General features: G+C 35.9%; 2 protein-coding genes across 7 annotated transcripts; both read left to right on the top strand.

The window, feature by feature from the left end:
- Nucleotides 1-3,418: 3,418 nt before the first annotated feature.
- On the top strand, nucleotides 3,419-10,334 carry LOC132645829 (nuclear poly(A) polymerase 4-like). Of its 4 annotated transcripts, XR_009584189.1 has the most exons (14): nucleotides 3,419-3,833; nucleotides 3,934-4,011; nucleotides 5,481-5,588; nucleotides 5,766-5,828; nucleotides 5,908-6,069; nucleotides 6,512-6,625; nucleotides 6,723-6,785; nucleotides 6,900-7,229; nucleotides 7,308-7,472; nucleotides 7,616-8,353; nucleotides 8,478-8,551; nucleotides 8,657-8,730; nucleotides 9,678-9,864; nucleotides 10,040-10,334. XR_009584189.1 is itself a non-coding variant. In XM_060363060.1 (13 exons), the coding sequence occupies exons 1-12, from the start codon at nucleotides 3,747-3,749 to the stop codon at nucleotides 8,679-8,681; spliced, it is 2,007 nt and encodes a 668-aa protein (XP_060219043.1). In that variant the 5' UTR covers nucleotides 3,419-3,746; the 3' UTR covers nucleotides 8,682-8,730; nucleotides 9,678-10,334. The 4 variants fall into 4 exon arrangements, 3 of the variants coding, with proteins under 3 accessions (XP_060219043.1, XP_060219058.1, XP_060219034.1); XM_060363060.1 differs by having other exon boundaries at nucleotides 9,678-10,334; XM_060363075.1 differs by lacking the exons at nucleotides 9,678-9,864; nucleotides 10,040-10,334 and having other exon boundaries at nucleotides 3,420-3,833; nucleotides 7,616-8,302; nucleotides 8,657-9,123.
- Nucleotides 10,335-11,747: 1,413 nt separating this feature from the next.
- On the top strand, nucleotides 11,748-17,089 carry LOC132645846 (hexokinase-2). 3 transcript variants are annotated; one of them, XM_060363093.1, is made up of 9 exons: nucleotides 11,748-12,268; nucleotides 13,565-13,715; nucleotides 13,806-13,988; nucleotides 14,594-14,668; nucleotides 14,783-14,938; nucleotides 15,043-15,141; nucleotides 15,243-15,373; nucleotides 16,030-16,111; nucleotides 16,329-16,492. In XM_060363093.1, the coding sequence occupies exons 1-9, from the start codon at nucleotides 12,006-12,008 to the stop codon at nucleotides 16,329-16,331; spliced, it is 1,143 nt and encodes a 380-aa protein (XP_060219076.1). In that variant the 5' UTR covers nucleotides 11,748-12,005; the 3' UTR covers nucleotides 16,332-16,492. The 3 variants fall into 3 exon arrangements, with proteins under 3 accessions (XP_060219076.1, XP_060219083.1, XP_060219069.1); XM_060363086.1 differs by lacking the exon at nucleotides 16,329-16,492 and adding an exon at nucleotides 16,509-17,089 and having other exon boundaries at nucleotides 11,750-12,268; XM_060363100.1 differs by lacking the exons at nucleotides 16,030-16,111; nucleotides 16,329-16,492 and adding an exon at nucleotides 16,509-16,675.
- The last annotated feature ends 1,196 nt before the right edge of the window (nucleotides 17,090-18,285 follow it).

Here is an 18,285-nt window from a genome sequence, read left to right as displayed (position 1 = left end):
CTATCCTTAGTCATAAATTTCCAAATTTTAGCGGTTGACTTACGAGTTCTAGGCGGTTTGTCTTGTGTATGTGATTGTACTGGACATGTATCTCCTATGGATTTTCGGGAGCTTGTGTTTCATCATCATCATCATCAATTTCATTAAAAATGTCGATATAATGTTGTTGCATTGCCTCATGACCTAAAAGTGGATTATTTCCACCAACATCAATACCTAAATTAGGTGTTTCTTCCACAAATGTTTCCTCATTAAGCCCACGCCTAACAATACCACTACTACCGGCACCACGTCTAAATCTCTTTGCCATTATTAAATAGAATTAATTTAAATCACACTCAAATAAATCACAAGAAAATAAATTGCAACAAATTAAATTGCGTAAATTAAAGATAGAGTTGGAACGAAGGTATCAAATTGCCGGACTAATTTCCAACAAAGTGAAGGCGGCTACAATTGCAAATCCACCAAAGCTACTTTGGATTGTTGCAAAATCACCAACTCTACCAACAATATTATAATTGCAAAATTAATAATTGAAACTATAATAAAACTTTATAATATTTATTTGAGAGAAATTTAAAGTGGCTAATTGTTGCAAAGTAACTATAATTGAGAGATTGAGATTTGAGAGAAAGAAAAAAGTGAATTGGTGTGGATTAAAATGAAAATGGAGAGGGGTTTATATAGGGATGGGGGATGGGTTAAAGTGTTAAAAAAAAGTTTGGGGGTTGGGGGGGGGGGGGGGGGGAATGGGTTTGGGACTGTTTGGCAACGACCATTTTTGCAAATTGACCGTTGCCCAACGGTCCAAATTAGCAGCCCAACGGCTACAATTAAAAAAATAAAAAAATTCGACCGGTTTAACCGGTCCGATTTCGGTTCCAAAAAAATAGAAACCGGAACCGGTAGTTAATATACGGTTAACCGGAACTGATTCAACCGGTTTCCGTTCCGGTTCGGTTACCGGTTTGAACCGGTTAACCCGAACCGGTTGACGGATTTACCTGTCTTGAGAGGTAGAGAGACTGTTATATTGTAACATGCGTATCAAAGTATAAAATGAAGAAGTTGTTTTAAATTTGTTATAAATTAGCTAGTATTTACATATTATATGCAGCAAGTATACGAGTTCCGACCCTCTCTAGAATCTAGACCTGTCTTTTATTTTCAATTATTGTTGATAGATTTCTATTTTTTGAATGTCATGAGTTAAATTACTGACTGTGAACAATTTTTTATGGGTCCACAATACATTGCCGTTAATACATCTCTTATTTACTCAAATTGTCATTCACACACATTAATCACATTTGTCGAGTGCGATTTATTATTTGGTAATTTAACCTTAAATGCATCAGTATTTCACATGCATGTTTAAATTACGCTAATTCATCATAAAAGTGTTAAATTTATGGACAGTGTTTAAAGTTCATACCAAATTCTGGACTATGACTTAAAGTTCATACAAAGGAATTCTAAGTTTTAAGTTTGTAATCATTTTTATTTGTCAAGTTTCAATATTGTAGTGAAATAGTGTTTCTTGGTACCATATTGAAATAACGTTAAAGAATTATTTTATTAGACAGAAGACTAAAATTAATACCGCGAGTCTAAAAATGTTAAGATATTCATAATACCTCATGATTCATCACCTAAATTTGCGGACGTAAAAGTTTTAGGTTATTTTTTCTAATACGTATGAGCCTTGATGGTCAAAGCTATTTGGTATTTATGTTGTTGGGATATAGCAGATACACTATAAAGTTACCTGAGCTGTACACAAACTAATACGGCCACAATAATAAAAATACAAAAACAAATAAATACTATAACTTATACAATTTTTCGTTCCATAGGGATGTTCAAATCTTTTTTTTTTTTAAAAAAAAGGGTTAGCGGGTTTGGATATTAAAAGTGGGTGGCTTTATTTTTTATATTAAGTAATATGGACAAATCATAATAAGCCACATGACGATTTTAAGGAGCAGTTTGGACATGATTTGAAATCATGATATGAAATCAGTGATTTGAAATCACGATGATTTGAAGTTGAAGTTTTGTTTGGACATGCAATTTGGATTTCTTAAGTTTTACTATTTTTTCTCATAGCCATAAAAACCCCACAAGTTGTGAAAATCATGAATTTTTTTCCAATTTTTATACGATCTTCTTGAATGAGCAAATTATAATTCATAACAAAATTAATACGCTAATAGAAGACCTTTCTAAAAAATATAACATCGATAGATTGCACTTTAGTTCAATAAAAAGGAAAATTGAACATGAATTGTAATGTAAGTACTACTCTTTAATATAATCTTCCCACATGGTATAGACAATCTTTTAATATACTACCAACTTGCATATCTTTTAATAGTTTGATATAAATGGTTGACAAATATACCTACCAACTTATGAATCTTTTTTTACAAAATAAAATTTATGGGTCAAGTTTTACATTTTAAAAAAAATTTGAAATCATAATTTGAATTCTAAATCACACCTTTTTGGAGAATTTGGGATTTGAAATCATGATATGAAGTTGAAGATAGAAATTTTATGCAAATTGCATAAACAAATGCTGTTTTGCAATCAAAATATGAAATCATTATTTCATATCACATGGCCAAACGCCTGCATAAACTTATGGATCAAGTTTTACATTTAAAAATATTTGAAATCATGATATGAAATTGAAGTTGAAATTTGTGCAAATTCCATAAATAAATGTTGTTTTGAAATCAAAATATGAAATCATGATTTCATATCGAATGGCCAAAGGCCTACTAAACTATAAAAAGCCATCAAGGTATAAGTTGTTCATTTGAGGAGTATTATGAAGCTATGGGTCGTTTGTTACGTAGATAAAGTTATCCCACGATTATAATTCTGGGACTAATTTATCTCATTTCTATAATCTTAGGACTAATTTATCTCATTTTTTGGGATTAATTTATCCCATCTAGGAGATTCGATAAAATAATCTCAGGATTAATGGGATAAGATGGGGTATCCCATCTTTAAGTTTGAGATGCACTTTATACTTTGTTTGGTACAAGATATAAATTTATCCCTTCTATCAAACATGATACAAAATTAATCTCACAGTTAGTACTGGAATATCCCAACTAATATCGTGAACTAAACAACCCTAAAAATAGATTGTGCGCTATTTAAATCAAAAGATGAATGGAGAATATTTATGAGATTTTTATTTTTTCCCTTTTCCGTTTCAAATTCAAACAAGTAAAGGGGTAAATGAAGAAAGAGAAAGTAATGGGTAGTAGTTAAAGATTTCAAAACTGCCACTAATAACCAAACCAAGTTGCCAACTGGCAAAAAACCTACAAAAATATCAAACGCGCCTTAGCCCACCTTTTCTTTCTAGGGAAAAAATAAAAAACACTTTTCTCTATATCCTCCATAACTAGGAATGTGAACGTGTGCTCTTTCGTATCTCTTTCCGCCGACCCTTTATAATCCCCCAAACAAACAAACCCTTATTGTTCTACATGTTCTAGATCTAGGCTCTTTCTTTTTTTCTGTTCTTGATTTGGGTTTTTACAATTCAAGAAACCCCTTTTTTCTTCATATTTGTCTTAGTTTACCTTTTGGGTCACCCCCAAAAAATTAGAATTTTGAGTTTCTGATCCCTTCTTGGTGAATTTGGCCATTTTTTGCTCTGTAAAGATTGGATTTTTGGTCCTTTTATTGAACTACTAGAACAAGATTTTTTTTTGACAATGGCCAAGCAATATGGGGTGACGAAACCTTTGTCTTTAGCAGGGCCTATGGAGGCTGATATTCAGCGTACTAAAGAATTGGAAAAGGTTTGTTTTTTAAGGTTCCTTTTTTTTTTTGTTTGCTGTGTTGTTTTTTGTGCTTCAGTTTATGTATTTTGATGATGTGTTGGTTTTTTGTGAATTGTAGTTTTTGGTTGGTGCTGGACTATATGAAAGTGTTGAGGAGGCTGCTAAGAGAGAAGAAGTTCTCTGCCAACTAAAACAGGTAATCTTTTTTCTTCTATGTGTTTTGGTGATTACCCAATTAAACTATTAGGAGAGATTAATTTATGATTCAGGGGTAGTCGGTTGACTATAGTCAACTAAAGTATAACTTGTTCACCAAACCTCTTTATATCCTTTGACCTTTATTATGTCTGGATATAGGGTAGAGAAGAAGAATTGTGTATGCTGGTTGAGACTTTAAGGCCTTGATTAGAAAGGAGCATATGATTTAGAGAGTGTTCTAGTATTGATGGAGCAGGATGGATATTGAGAATTCATATAGCTGACTTAACTATCTTGGGATCAATTTGTGGTTGTAGTTGTTTAGTAAATTAAGAGCTATAGACTCCATCATTCTTGACTTTTAGGCATTGTAGTACATTACGTCGGGTGCCTGTCTAACCCAAGGGTTGGGTGTGGCCTAGTGGTCAATGAAGTGGGTTGAGAGGTCTTAGGTTCATTCCCAGCAGCGACAAAAACACTAGGTGATTTCTTCCCATTTGTTCTAGTCTTGGTGGACAGAGTTACCTGGTACCTGCTGCTAGTGGGAGGGAGGTGACAGGTATCCCGTGGATTTAGTCGAGGTGCGCGCAAGCTGGTCCGGACACCACAGTTATATAAAAAAAAAGTCTGGTGCCTGTCTAGGGAGGAACAGTAAAAAAGTCATGTCTTCAGTAACTTCTGAAGTCTGAAAGTAGCCTGTGTGTCGCTACTGCATACACATTTTTGGATGGTCATTTGGATTTCAGCAAAGAGTGAACTGATATATGCTGTGCCTTTTGGGGAAAAAAAAAATTCATCTCGCTGAACTTAGCGAAACAGAATTCTATTGCCCCTTAAATTGCATTTATTAATTGTTGACTTTCCACTTGATGGTTCCTTGTTTTCCCTTGTTTGGATTTTGTAGTTTCTGTTTAAGTCAGTAAATCGCATTTGAAGTAACATTTGATGTATTTATTAAATGTCACTGTATTCTTACTAAGCAAGTTTAATTTCTGATCACTAATTTTTTTCAGTATTATTTGCTGAAACTTCAAATTTCCTGTTTCGCAACTCAATGCCGGGATTGTTGTAACCCCCCCCCTCCCCCCCTCCCCCCCCCCCCCCCCCCCCCCCCCCCCCCACACACACAAACCCAAAATTGCATTCATAGGTTAATTCTAAGAAAGATGAAGGGAATGTAATACTTTTTGATAAGGTAAGATTTTGAAGGGAATGTAACGATATTCTTTAGTTGCTGGTAAGGATTGATGGGACTATTTTTCTCGGACTGTTTATTTTTTTGGTTAATGAAGGAAATTAAAGTAGAATATTGTTTTCCATTTACCTCTCTATGTCTTGAAAAAAAGAATGGAAGGAGTTCTAAGCTTTAGCCTTTGCTACCTTCCCTTTTCCTTTGCATTTCATATAGTTCTTTTCTGTTTTGGCTCAATCCAGTCTTGTGACAGTTATTAATTTTTTCCTTTCTAGATCGTGATGGACTGGGTGAAAGATCTTACTCGACTAAGAGGGTATAGTGATCAGATGGTTGAGGATGCAAATGCTGTCATTTTAACCTTTGGTTCTTATCGGCTTGGGGTAAGCAGCTTCTTATCTTATGTTCCCTTGAACAGCATAAGATTTACAATGACTCCCTCAACACATATGTATTTACAATTATGTTGTAAAAGGTTTACATTTTTCAGGAGAATTGACTGAATGTTTGATGTCCCTTAGTAACACTATTTGACTAATTATAAGATTCCTTTTTTGTAGGTGCATGGTCCTGGAGCTGACATAGACACATTATGTGTTGGACCATCTTACGTGAATCGAGAGGTTGTTTTAGTTTCTGGTGTTCTTTTCGAGTCTCAGTTGGCCATTTTAATTAGCATCTAACGCTGACATTGTTTGCCAGGATGACTTCTTTTTTGTATTGCATAATATTTTGGCGGAGAGGGAAGAAGTTACTGAACTACAACCAGTTCCTGATGCACATGTCCCTGTTATGAAGTTTAAGTTTGATGGGATCTCAATTGATCTTCTCTATGCAAGCATTTCTCTTTTGGTTGTACCAGATGTAAGTGCTATTTCTTTGTAAAAGCTGTCCATTTCCTTTTTGTCTCCCCAAAAAGGGAGAGACCTTTTCTATACGTCAAACCTTGCTTCAGAAGAAATTTATTTCCCTACACCAACATTTTTTTCTGGAAAAAAGCCCTGATTTTCTTCTAGATTTCTGCTTGTACTCTGGACGCTTAATCCTTTTCACCTGCAGCAATGAGAATTTTAGCTTAACCCTTTATGGATCTGAGGACTTTTACACTCTTCAATTTCTTCATGTGTTATATTCCATGGTACACCCAACCATTCCAGGAGCTTACCAAGTCACGGGGCTCCAGACAGGACGGGGATACGTGAATACTCTATATTCTCTGAATTGACATCCAATTTTGGCATCAATCAGCTACTTATACCACAAGTAGTTATACCTGATGTGTTACTTTACATCTTCTTGTGGACAGGATTTAGACATTTCCAGTGAATCGATGTTGTGCAATGTTGATGAGCCAACTGTAAGGAGCCTTAATGGCTGCAGGGTGGCAGATAAAATTCTTAAACGTGTTCCAAATATTGAGGTGATGATCCCCAACCAAAAAGCAAACAAAAAGGAGAGTAAATATTTCCAAGATTCTAGATCCGACTGTAACATCTCATTTTTCTTCTGCAATGCAGTTTTTCCGGACCACACTTCGGTGTTTAAAGTTTTGGGCTAAACAGCGTGGTGTTTATTCAAATGTAGGTTCGCTTTTTTTTTCCCCCCCCCCTTTCTACTCCCTCCTCTCCAGCTTATTAGTGTTCGTTCTTTTCTTTGACCCATCTATTTTTTGTTCATTTTGGATTCTCTTTTAGGTGACTGGATTTCTAGGTGGAGTGAACTGGGCTCTTCTGGTTGCTCGGGTTTGCCAACTTTATCCAAATGCTGTTCCGAGTATGCTGGTTTCTCGTTTTTTTCGTGTATATACACAATGGCGCTGGCCAAATCCTGTTATGCTTTGTGAGAGAGAGGATAAAGAATTTGGATTTTCTGTCTGGGATCCACGAAAAAATCCTTGGGACCGGACACATCAGATGCCAATTATTACACCTGCCTATCCTTGCATGAACTCTAGCTACAATGTGTCTGCAAGTACTCTTCGAGTTATGACAGAACAATTTGAATTCGGTAACAACATATGCCAGGTATGAATAATTCCCCTCTGGTAATTATGTTGTATTTAGCTAGTACTGGCTTTACCTCCTTTTGCTTTCCCGTATCAGGAAATTGAGCTGAATAAAGCCCGGTGGACTGCACTGTTTGAGCAGTATCCTTTCTTTGAAAGCTACAAGAACTATTTGCAAGTTGACATAGTTGCAGCTGATGCTGATGACTTGCTTGTGTGGAGAGGCTGGGTCGAATCCCGGTTAAGGCAGCTTACTTTGATGGTAAAACCTATTACTTTTCGAATAACTGATGCTCAGGAGGCTCCGGTTCCTTCATTTGAGCCTCTACAGAAGGAAATAAAGAGAAGGTAGCAAGTGAAGCCAATGTTTCTTGTTTATTTAGAATTGTTGTTGTATCTTTGCAGATAGAGCGGGACACATTTGGGAAATTGCAGTGCCATCCTTATCCCCATGAGTATGTGGACCCCTCCAAACAATGCGCACATCGTGCCTTCTTCATGGGTTTGCAGAGGAGGCCAGGGGAGTTGGTTCAAGAAGGGCAGCAATTTGATATTCGCGGGACAGTTGATGAGTTTAGACACCAAGTAAACATGTATATGTATTGGAAACCAGGAATGGAAATGTTTGTGTCCCATGTTCGTAGAAAGCAGATTCCCTCTTATGTTTCACCAGATGGATATAAACGAAGGCTAATGGGTGGGCTGCTGGCAGAGAAACCTTCCTCTGAAAGAGGGTTGAAAAGGAAAAAAGAGCTTGAAGGCGCAGAAGAGAAGCAACAGAGTCAGGACAAAAGACCATCAATTAGCCCTCCAAGGGATTCAGCTTCACCCGAGCTTATTGTTGGTCAGAAAAATGGCATGTTCTTACAACAGTGTTCCTTGACAGTTACTCGAGGGAAGAGAAAGAGTGAAGAAATTTCAGATAGTTTGACAAATGATACGACGGAGTTTGCTGGTACCTCTGGGGAACCTGCACATGAATTGCTCCGACTCAGCCATGACGGTCGTCCTGTGGGCAGTACTGGTTGCAACTCTCTATGTTCCTCTCAGGGTGACTTATACAGGGCCGAGTCCAAGTCACTTTTGAATAATGTATGTGAAAATGGTTCAAGGTTTATTGAAGATGCGTTGCTGGAGTTAGAGGTTTTGAATAAGTTTATCTTGCCTCTTATCTCTCTGACGTCATTGATTTTTATAGTTCATTCATACTTCCGTTCTTAGTGTTTTCCATCACCTTTAACCAGTAGTTCTTTTGTGTTTCATGAAGCCAAAAGCAGCACATGGAATGTTAACATCTCTGGATAGCATTGGATCGGAGTCTGTACAAAAATCTTCTATAAGGTATGTTACATGGTTTCATACTTGTTCTTACATTTTGTTTTATATTTCAGACTTTTTCTTTAAAGGTGCGGTATTTTGGTTTCTTTTTTATGGTTTGTCTTGTAGGTATAGAGTTACGTCAACTGCTTGAAAGAAGTGGAGTTTCATGGCATTGAGGGATGAAAAGTCAGCTCAACACGGTAAGTATTATGTTACTTGCTGGCTGTCATTTCTCTATGTTTTTCTTTTCCAGGCGGCTTCTTGCTTGTGTGAAATTGTGAGAGAGCCCTGATATATGGGTGGAGGAGAGTTCCAGGTAGAACGGTCCTGTGGACTCCTGTACAGTTCAGTTTATGTAAAAATACTATAGGGGAACTGCTGAAGAAGATTGTTCTTCCTACAGCAGTTGAATAGATATTTCTTTTCATTTCGGGGGAATGTAGAATAGAAGCCGATGATACTAGGTTGGCGTGGGTCATGAAAAATCTCAGTTGTACTCTGTTTATGGGAAGGGTATTAACAGTCTTTTAATTGTATTTGTAGACCGATGACAGTTGATGACACCATATTTCAGTCTTTTGTGTCTTTCTCAATTTCTCTCTCTCGTGTGTGAATTAAAATCTTGAGTTGCTTTTGAGAGGGGCAAGATTTGGTTTAATCTCCCCTTTTTTGTTATTTCTTACAGGTAGTTAATATAAATCTTTAATTACCCCAAAAAAAAAAAAATCTTGAAGAATATTCTTGGAAATTGATTTCTTCAGGATCTAACAAAGCTGATTTTTTAAGATTGCAATATGATTTAAAACACTGCGTTAAAGGGTACATGTGTCTAATGGTAGAATGTTAATCTGGACGGAATTGGTAATCACATGTACATTACATCAATCAAATCCGCAATTTCAAAGAGTGCCATGTGATTTTATGTATCCATTTGATTCTGCTTGGACTTATTTCATTCTAGTACTAATTGTCTTTTAGAACAGATTAGTCGTTTTCTCAAATTATTGGTAGTCGTTTTCTCAACTTATTGGTTTTTAAAATCGGATACTTACGCAATTTCAAATATGCCGTGTTAATTTCTATATCCATCTAGTTCTTGCTTGAATTCTAGTTCAATCTAGAACTAACAAATTGTGTTTTATAACAGATTAGTCGTTTTCTCAAATGATAGATTTTCTAAATCGGATGCCTATCTCATATTAGAGATCATAATGGAGGGGGTGGCATTATTAGAGATCATATTAGAGATCATAATGGATCCGTGATATGCGCTTTTGCTGAGTATTATGGGGATTGCAGTAACAATCTTGCAGAAGCTAAGGCAATGCTTAGAGGTATCATTCTATGTATCAATAATGGTTTCACTAACGTGATAGTTGAATCAGACTCTATGATTATTCTAAATTTGATCAAGAGAATTAAAAAGCCACCTTGGCAGCTAAATCACATTATTGAACAAGTTATGGATTTGATCAAGAATGACAACTTTATCTTTTGTCACACTCTTAGAGAGGGTAACAACACTGCAGACATGTTGGCAAATCTAGGAGAGGAGGCCAAGAATACATTTATCTTCAGTGGAACTGTTTCCATTCATTCTAATATTAGAGCCTCAATAAAGTTAGAAACTGATGGACTACCAAACTTCAGATTCAGCAAAAAGAAGAACAAATATGTCATTCATGACAGTGGATAATCTTTTCTTAATACTCTCCACTATGTACATAGCGTCACTTAGCGATGCTACAAATTCCTTAGGGGATTTCCAACACTTTTATGCACATGCTAGATATTTTTGCTTTCATATTTATCATAGTTTGGTGATAGCCAATTCTCATCTTGTTTTGGAGGCTAAGGTTTATGTCCTCCTCCGTGTAATTATGATTTTTGGTAAATATACAGGTTGAAGTCACTGCCTAAACTCCTCCATCATATAGATGGAACCTTCGAGGAAAAAAAAAAAAAGATGCCTATCTCATATTATATTTCAATGAAACTAAACCGAAGTCCCCGCTTGATGATTCTCATGTCAAATCGGAAAAAAGTTGGGTGCATCTTCACGCCCCTCCTCATTACTTTTATGTATTGAGAGCGTAACATCATTTTTACTAGAGGTATTAAATTGGTGGTGTGGACTTATCTTGGAGGATTGAACTAATAAACATGTCAGGTTGTAACTTATCCAAAGTTTGTTGTTCAAAGATAGACTGATCAAATCATCCTTTTGAGTAATAAATGCGTTAACATAAGGTGTGGTATGCGACTGAATTTTGAATAGATATATTTGATGGATATAACATGCAAAACTGCTGTTGCTTACGAAAGGTCAACTGTAAATTGGTTCAGTAAAATTTGTGTGTGGTCAAAGTAAAAGGTCTAAGTCGTATATTGATTACTTTGCGGTTGTTGTACGTTAGGCGTTAGCAGGTTCTTTTCCTTCTGGATTAAAGCTAAGTGCAAGTATCATAAATCATCTTTGGCATATACTTACCCACCCATTGTTTCACAACAAACTAATTCAAATTTATCATGATTAAATAATTTAATGAACTAAAAAATATGCATTACTTAACAATAGTTCAATAATAAAAGTGTATGTACAAACACATGTCATATATTTATTAGTTTAGTGTAACACATGAAGCGAGTAAACTTTTATCATAATCTTTTCAATCTTGCAACTCATAATAATTGTCAAGATAATCTATTTTGGATTGGGTTTAAAAAGTTCCTCAAAATGTTTTCCTTAGCAATTTTGTGAAATAGCTCAATCAAGGAAAACGTGACAAATATTTAAACGGGGGTAGGTGATGCCCATATTCATATTCCTTCAATAGAAAGAGATAGATGATCAAAATATTGACCACACTCCGAAGAATCCAACACTTACCATAATACATACTTATTACTCTTTTCATTTCAAAAAAGAATACAAAACTTAGAACATTTATTTTCGTATTAGTTCAGACATTGGTGCATTAACTTTTTTAACAATAATATTTACAATTTAAATATATAAAAAAATGTACTATAAACTATGACAACAACAATATTTCCCGTGAAATCTCATAAGTGGAGTCCGTTCAGGTCTTATCCCTGGTTAAGATATTGTTTCTACTATAAACTGTAAAGTACTGTGTTTATATATTTTTTTTTACAATTAAAGTATTTACATAATTGAAAATACTCCAAATATTATACATAACGTATTGATGATGTCAAGAGTCAAATGTGATATGTCTGAAGAAGGGTGCTGCAAGCATCTGTCACTGCCGAATTTCCCTCATTCCCTCACCTTAATAATAAGTTTCCCCCTTTTTTCTCGTTCTTCTTCCCTTCTTTTCATTAATTACTATACATCTCTCTTGATCTGATCCCCATTTATAACCAACATATCCACAAAAAATATTACCGTAATAACAACTACAACTACCCATAATAATCTATCTTCTCTATCATATCATTTTCTGTAAAGATGAAGAAGGCGACGGTGGGTGCGGTGGTGGTAGGGTCAGCTGCGGTGGTAGCACTAATAGTGCGACACCGCATGCGGAAAACGAGCAAATGGGGACGTGCGAAGGCAATTCTGAAAGAATTTGAAGAGAAATGTGCGACACCAGATGCCAAGCTGAAGCAAGTGGCTGATGCGATGACGGTGGAGATGCACGCTGGACTCGCATCTGAAGGAGGCAGCAAATTAAAGATGCTTATCAGCTACGTGGATAATCTCCCTACTGGGTTCGTTACGTGCCAATTCATATGACACGCTTTTCTTTTCAGTTGATTTAAAAAAAGAATGTTATTTTTCTATAATTAGAAACATCTTAATTTTTAATCATTTTACCTTTAATGAAATGTGTTATAGATACCCAAATGTCTAAGGTTGTTACATAAATTGGGACGTAGGTAGTATTTCTTTTTTCTTGTATAAATTAGTATCTAGTCCGTCCGTTACAAAAAAAAAAATAAAAAAAAAATGGGGCTGGATTTGGAGCACTAGGTCAATGCATCTAATATCAATTCCTTAATTTTTTTTTTTTTGAAATATAATTTATGTATTTAGAAACTAGCATATAAAAAGTACTGTAGATCATAATTTTTAAAAATGATTGGAAAAAAAAGGTGTAGCGTTTTTAATTGATTCCTCATATAGTACTAGTGCGAAACGAATTGGGATTTGGGAGAGAGGGATTGTTCATAAGGACATGAATTTATTGGCGGAAATGTTGGATTATTTATTATGGTAGGCTGTTATTTGAGAAATGATTAGAATCGTTTGTCTCTGATGTGTTCCAGATAAAGTTGTGGATGATGTCTGTCTGAAATGTTGTAAAAGGTTAAGTCTTTATGATTTAATATGTATGCTTAAGCTTGGGAGTTATGCTATGTAGATATCAGTTAGCTGAGTTTGCGTTGTGGCATTAACAAGACCCTCCGATGTTCTTGCTTTACATGTTTTCTGTGCTTTAACTAGCTACTCAATCTAGAACAATGTTCAGAAAACTAAGGCTCTTTGAGTTTCATCTGAAGGATCTACAAATGAATATGGTGGAGCGTAGAAGTTGCTATTCCAGTTCGCATGCTTGTTTTGGTCTTATTCCCGTGTCAAATTTAATGTCGAATGGATTATCATTTGAATATGTGGTCAAAGTAAATTTCTTTATGATGTTATGATCAATGCATTGCGGCTTCATCCCTCTCCTCTATGCTTGTTGGATAAGTCTCGTAGATGCACTAGCTTTTTGTTAAGAATTACTCTAAATAATGCTTGCTGAGAGGAGTCTTGGTCATGGTCACTACCCAGTGTAATCCCACAATAGTGGGGTCTGGGGAGGGTAAGATGTACGCAGCCTTACCCCTACCTGGGTAGGGAGGCTGTTTCCGATTGACCCTCGGCAACCCTCCTCCTTTATCCGGGCTTGGGACCGGCAATGTGAGAGGAGTGATTTAATTAATTCTGTATAATAACTGTACTATGTCCTTGGTACAGGAAAACATGTTAATATTTATTTCTTTGATAAATTTTGTATTTAGCGATGAAGAAGGAGTCTTTTATGCATTGGATCTTGGTGGAACAAATTTTCGAGTATTGCGGGTGCAACTGGGGGGAAAGAGTGGCGGTATTATCCATCAAGAATTTGCTGAGGCATCAATTCCTCCAAATTTGATGGTTGGCAGTTCAGAAGTAAGTATTTTGTCCACTCAAATTGTTGCACCCTTTTCTATTACTTAGTTTCGCGTGGCTTTTGAACTTCTGAAGTTCATATAATTTCAGGCACTTTTTGACTATATTGCGGCAGAACTGGCAAAATTTGTTGCTGCAGAAGAAGAAAAGTTCCATCAACCTCCTGGTAGGCAGAGAGAATTGGGCTTCACCTTCTCGTTCCCAATAATGCAGACTTCAATCAATTCTGGAACTCTTATCAGGTGGACGAAAGGTTTCTCCATTGATGACACGGTATCCATTTCCCTCTCAACTACATCTTCTATTTTGTTTTTCTTAGGCAATTGTGCAAATTCAACTTGAAGCTGCTTGTGCCTAGATGTACTTCTAACTATCCAATGTGGACTTTTTGCTTGTTTTTATAGACATATAAGTCAAATGGTTTTTGCTACCCTTGATCGGACGCAGCCTGCTGATTTACTTTTCCATTCATGTATATTGTGTATAATCTGACACTAAAGTTTTGATTTGTCAGAAAGACAACTTTGAGGTAGTATCAAATTGAATCAGTCATATGCTTTTCCTGTTCTAGACATTGGTTTTGAAGAACTTAATCTTTGTTTTGGTCAATGGGTTGGATGAGCTAGCGCGACGTCAACTACATTTACCTTTTGATGCATTTTTTCCTGTTATGGGAAGCATTGAATATCATGTGTTCTTTGATGATACTCCCAATGTTTGTAATTAAAGAGAAGTGAATTCAAGCAAGTTGCAGCAGTTGATATCAAACCATTACAGGAAATACATTAATCTATTGTAATTTTATGCTCAGGTTAAAAAAATTTCTTATTAGATTTAATGAACTGAAAAAATAAGCTCTCATAGTTACTGGATGACAGGTTGGCAAAGATGTTGTTGCAGAACTGGAAAAAGCCATGCACAGACAAGGAGTTGATATGAGGGTGTCAGCGCTTGTAAGTTTGCTTGAAGTAAAATCACTCTTTTTGAAGGGTGTTTGTTAAAATAAATTGTATGTATATTACCTAGCTTAGTTGTAAAATTTGATCTGAGTTACTTGTTGATGAAAGGTGAATGATACTGTTGGAACATTGGCTGGTGGTAGATTCTCCAATAAGGATGTATCCATTGCTGTGATATTAGGTACTGGGACCAATGCTGCATATGTGGAACGGGCCCAGGCAATTCCCAAATGGAACGGTCCTCTGCCTAAATCTGGAGAAATGGTTTGCGAACTTTTCAATGACTATTGATCTTCTTTGTCTCTATTTCACTTGTTTGGTGATCAACTGTGGAATACCTGTTGAAGGCCTTCTATGTTACTTTCTAGGTGATCAATATGGAGTGGGGTAACTTTAGGTCCTCCCATCTTCCCTTGACAGAGTACGATCATGCAATGGATACTGATAGTCTAAATCCTGGTGAACAGGTAACTGTTTATCTATTTGTATACGTTTTGTTCATTTAGGCTAGTCTCAATATTGCAATTAACTTGATGAACCTGAGAGGTATATCTTTTTATCCTGACAGATATTTGAGAAGATATGTTCTGGCATGTACTTGGGAGAAATTTTACGCAGAGTTCTACTTAGAATGGCTGAAGAAGCTGGCATTTTCGGTGATGAAGTACCTCCAAAACTCAAGAATTCATTCATATTGAGGTATTTCTTACTAGCTATAGAGTTATTAGTGATCTTTTTATGCAAAATACACTGTTAAATTCCCAAATCAACTGATGGGCGGTGCTTCTCGTGTTAACGAATTTGCTTGCATTCTTCTGTTGCTGTTCTGGCTTGTCAGTTGATCAAGCTTGAGTATGGTAATATGGTTCATGCATTTATGAGCTTGCCATCGTCTATTGTTGACTTGCTTGGCAACACATTTCATCTCTCTTCTATCCACTTAACTATTGAACTTATTATTTATTCTTCTCTTTGGAGTTAAATGAAAATAATTGCATCTAATAACTTGTGTGTACGGCAGAAACATGATATCTGTAAAGTTTGAACAAGCATGCTAATTAATCAATTAAAATACTTGAGGAAGCATGCTTATTTACAAATTATATTTGAGGATCAATGAACTCCAAATAATGGATTTTTGATTTAAAAGAAAAGAAAGGAGTATTGAATAATGAGATGGCATTTGCCTTGAGATTTGTCTACTGAACTATTGTTGGTACCAAAAGTCGAATAGTCATTTGCATCATAATGCTTTCTCAGTTTCTGGAATTGTTGAAGTGTCCGCTTGATGTCATTCTTGTTTACCTTTTAAATTCTCGAGCAGATGCTCTCATAACAGTTAGAAAAATACGCAGGACACCTGAAATGTCTGCTATGCATCATGACACATCCTCTGATTTGAGAGTGGTTGGTGACAAGTTGAAGGATATCTTGGAGGTATTAGCTCTACACCATAATCAATATCTCCGGAAAAAAAAGAAAAAAATAAAGAATGACGTTTGGTTCATCAAGCTCACTTATTCTGACTCTTCTTACTTTCGTGATATTTCAATTAATGTGGTGTGGCTTATTAATCAATTAAAAAATGTTTGCAATATCATTTCTTTGGAGCAAACAAGAAATTGTTTTAATTAGGACTGATTTGCTTTTCCAGTAGGAACAAAAAAAGAGACCAAATTTCTGATGGTGACAAATCAACTGAAAATCTTGGGTCACAAGGAAGTGGAAATCCAATTGTTGATATTTGTCTCCCGTTCAGCAATTAGTTTTACTGTTAGCATTTATCATGATACAACATGAATTGAAACTAGATATTTTGTTCATCCTATTTCAGATATCCAATACCTGCTTGAAGACAAGGAGATTAGTTGTTGAGCTGTGTAATATCGTTGCAACGCGTGGCGCAAGACTTGCGGCGGCTGGGGTCTTGGGCATTGTCAAAAAGATGGGAAGGGATACTCCCGAGGAAAGTGGTCAAGAAACGATAGTCGTAGCCATGGATGGCGGATTGTATGAGCACTACACAGAATACAGAAAGTGCTTGGAGAACTCTTTGGTTGGATTGCTTGGAGAGGAAATGTCAACAAGCATTGTTTTCAAGCATGCAAACGATGGTTCTGGCATTGGCGCCGCGCTCCTTGCGGCCTCTAACTCCCTGTATGTTGAAGACAGGTCTTGAGAGTGATCAAGATGATATTTAGCTAGAGGAAACTCCCTTTTACCTTTTATATTATGCTTTTCTCTTGCCTTTTCTTTTGGATTTTCTCTCCTTCTTTTTGGTTCTTCTGACAGTTATTTTCAAAATTTTCCAGCACTTGTGCTTGGTTTATAGTTTAGGATATTGTTCCTGGGAATGCCAACTTTTTTCTTCTAGAAAAGGGTGCAAGGAAATTATATGACATTTAGCACTGCTAATTCTTCCCCTTGGTTTGTTGTTTTCCAACTGCGATCAAATTTTTAGGGTTTAATAAAATGGGGTATTGACTATTAAGTCATTGCTAATCTTATATATGGTATAGCAATAAAATGTGAAGAAAATATGTAGCAGTAGATGTATACACGCAGATAGCACTACACTACACTTCTGTGTAAGTTCAAAAATTTTAAACATATTATTTTTACTAATTTTGAACCACACTTACCAAATGCAAGAAATATATTTTACGATAATGAATTAGAATTGATCTACATCTATCAAATTTGATATCTTTTAAAACACAGTATGCTAATCAATTTTCGGGTGGAATTCAAGCACAAAATATCTGGAACCCTCCACTCAAAGGTTGCATTCTAGACTTCTAGAGGAAAACTCAATTATCTCATAGATATCTACATTTGTGAAAAACGTGTTGCTCAACTTTTGTCGCTCTCCACATAAGTAAACTTTTGTAATTTGACTTTCTTTCTAGGAAAATGAATAAGAATTCAGTGTTCACACAAGAAATGAAAACGACGTTAAATTTAGGTAGAAATCACACCAAGGCTGTTTGAGCACCTCTATTTAAAATATATTCAGTTTTTCAAGATTATTTAAAGTTTAGTTTAGTTTTGATGAATTTCAAACCGTTCGTGTTTGCCGACCTTTGGGTTAACTTTAGATTGCGGGGTTTGAGGTTAGGCTTTGCGGAGCATATTGTGCCGCCCCGCCCTTTTCCGCGCCTGTCAGTCCGCAACTAGCGCCAGGCGCTAGTCAAAGTCAGCCTGCCGAAGGGCCCACCAGAGTGGGACGCCTGTCACACCCCATTTTTAACCCGGGAGTTGAAGCGGAGTACAACATATTAGAGACTCCTAAATTGCTTTGTTTTAAGGAGTCGCCACCTAATTGATTTTATGGTGAATTAGGACACCTGATTATTAACTAAGGTAAAGTTAAAATTAAACCTCTGTTAATGGTTTACTTAACCAGTGTGATTCTAGGTAAGGGTTCTAGATTATCCTAAAGGGAAGGGGTTAGGCATCCTTTAGAATCCGTTAACTTACGGTTATCCGACCAAACTTAGGTTAATTAATCAATGTTGGATATAGTATTTAAATTTTAAAAGAAAGCTTGTGCAAATAAGACTTGTAAAAATATAACAATTTATGCAAAAGAGGATTTTAAAATGTCATTT

Source organism: Lycium barbarum, chromosome 1, assembly GCF_019175385.1.
Source record: "Lycium barbarum isolate Lr01 chromosome 1, ASM1917538v2, whole genome shotgun sequence".
Taxonomy (NCBI): Eukaryota; Viridiplantae; Streptophyta; class Magnoliopsida; order Solanales; family Solanaceae; genus Lycium; species Lycium barbarum.
The sequence above is the reverse complement of the archived record's forward strand: the minus strand, read 5'-3'. Positions and strand labels throughout refer to the sequence as shown.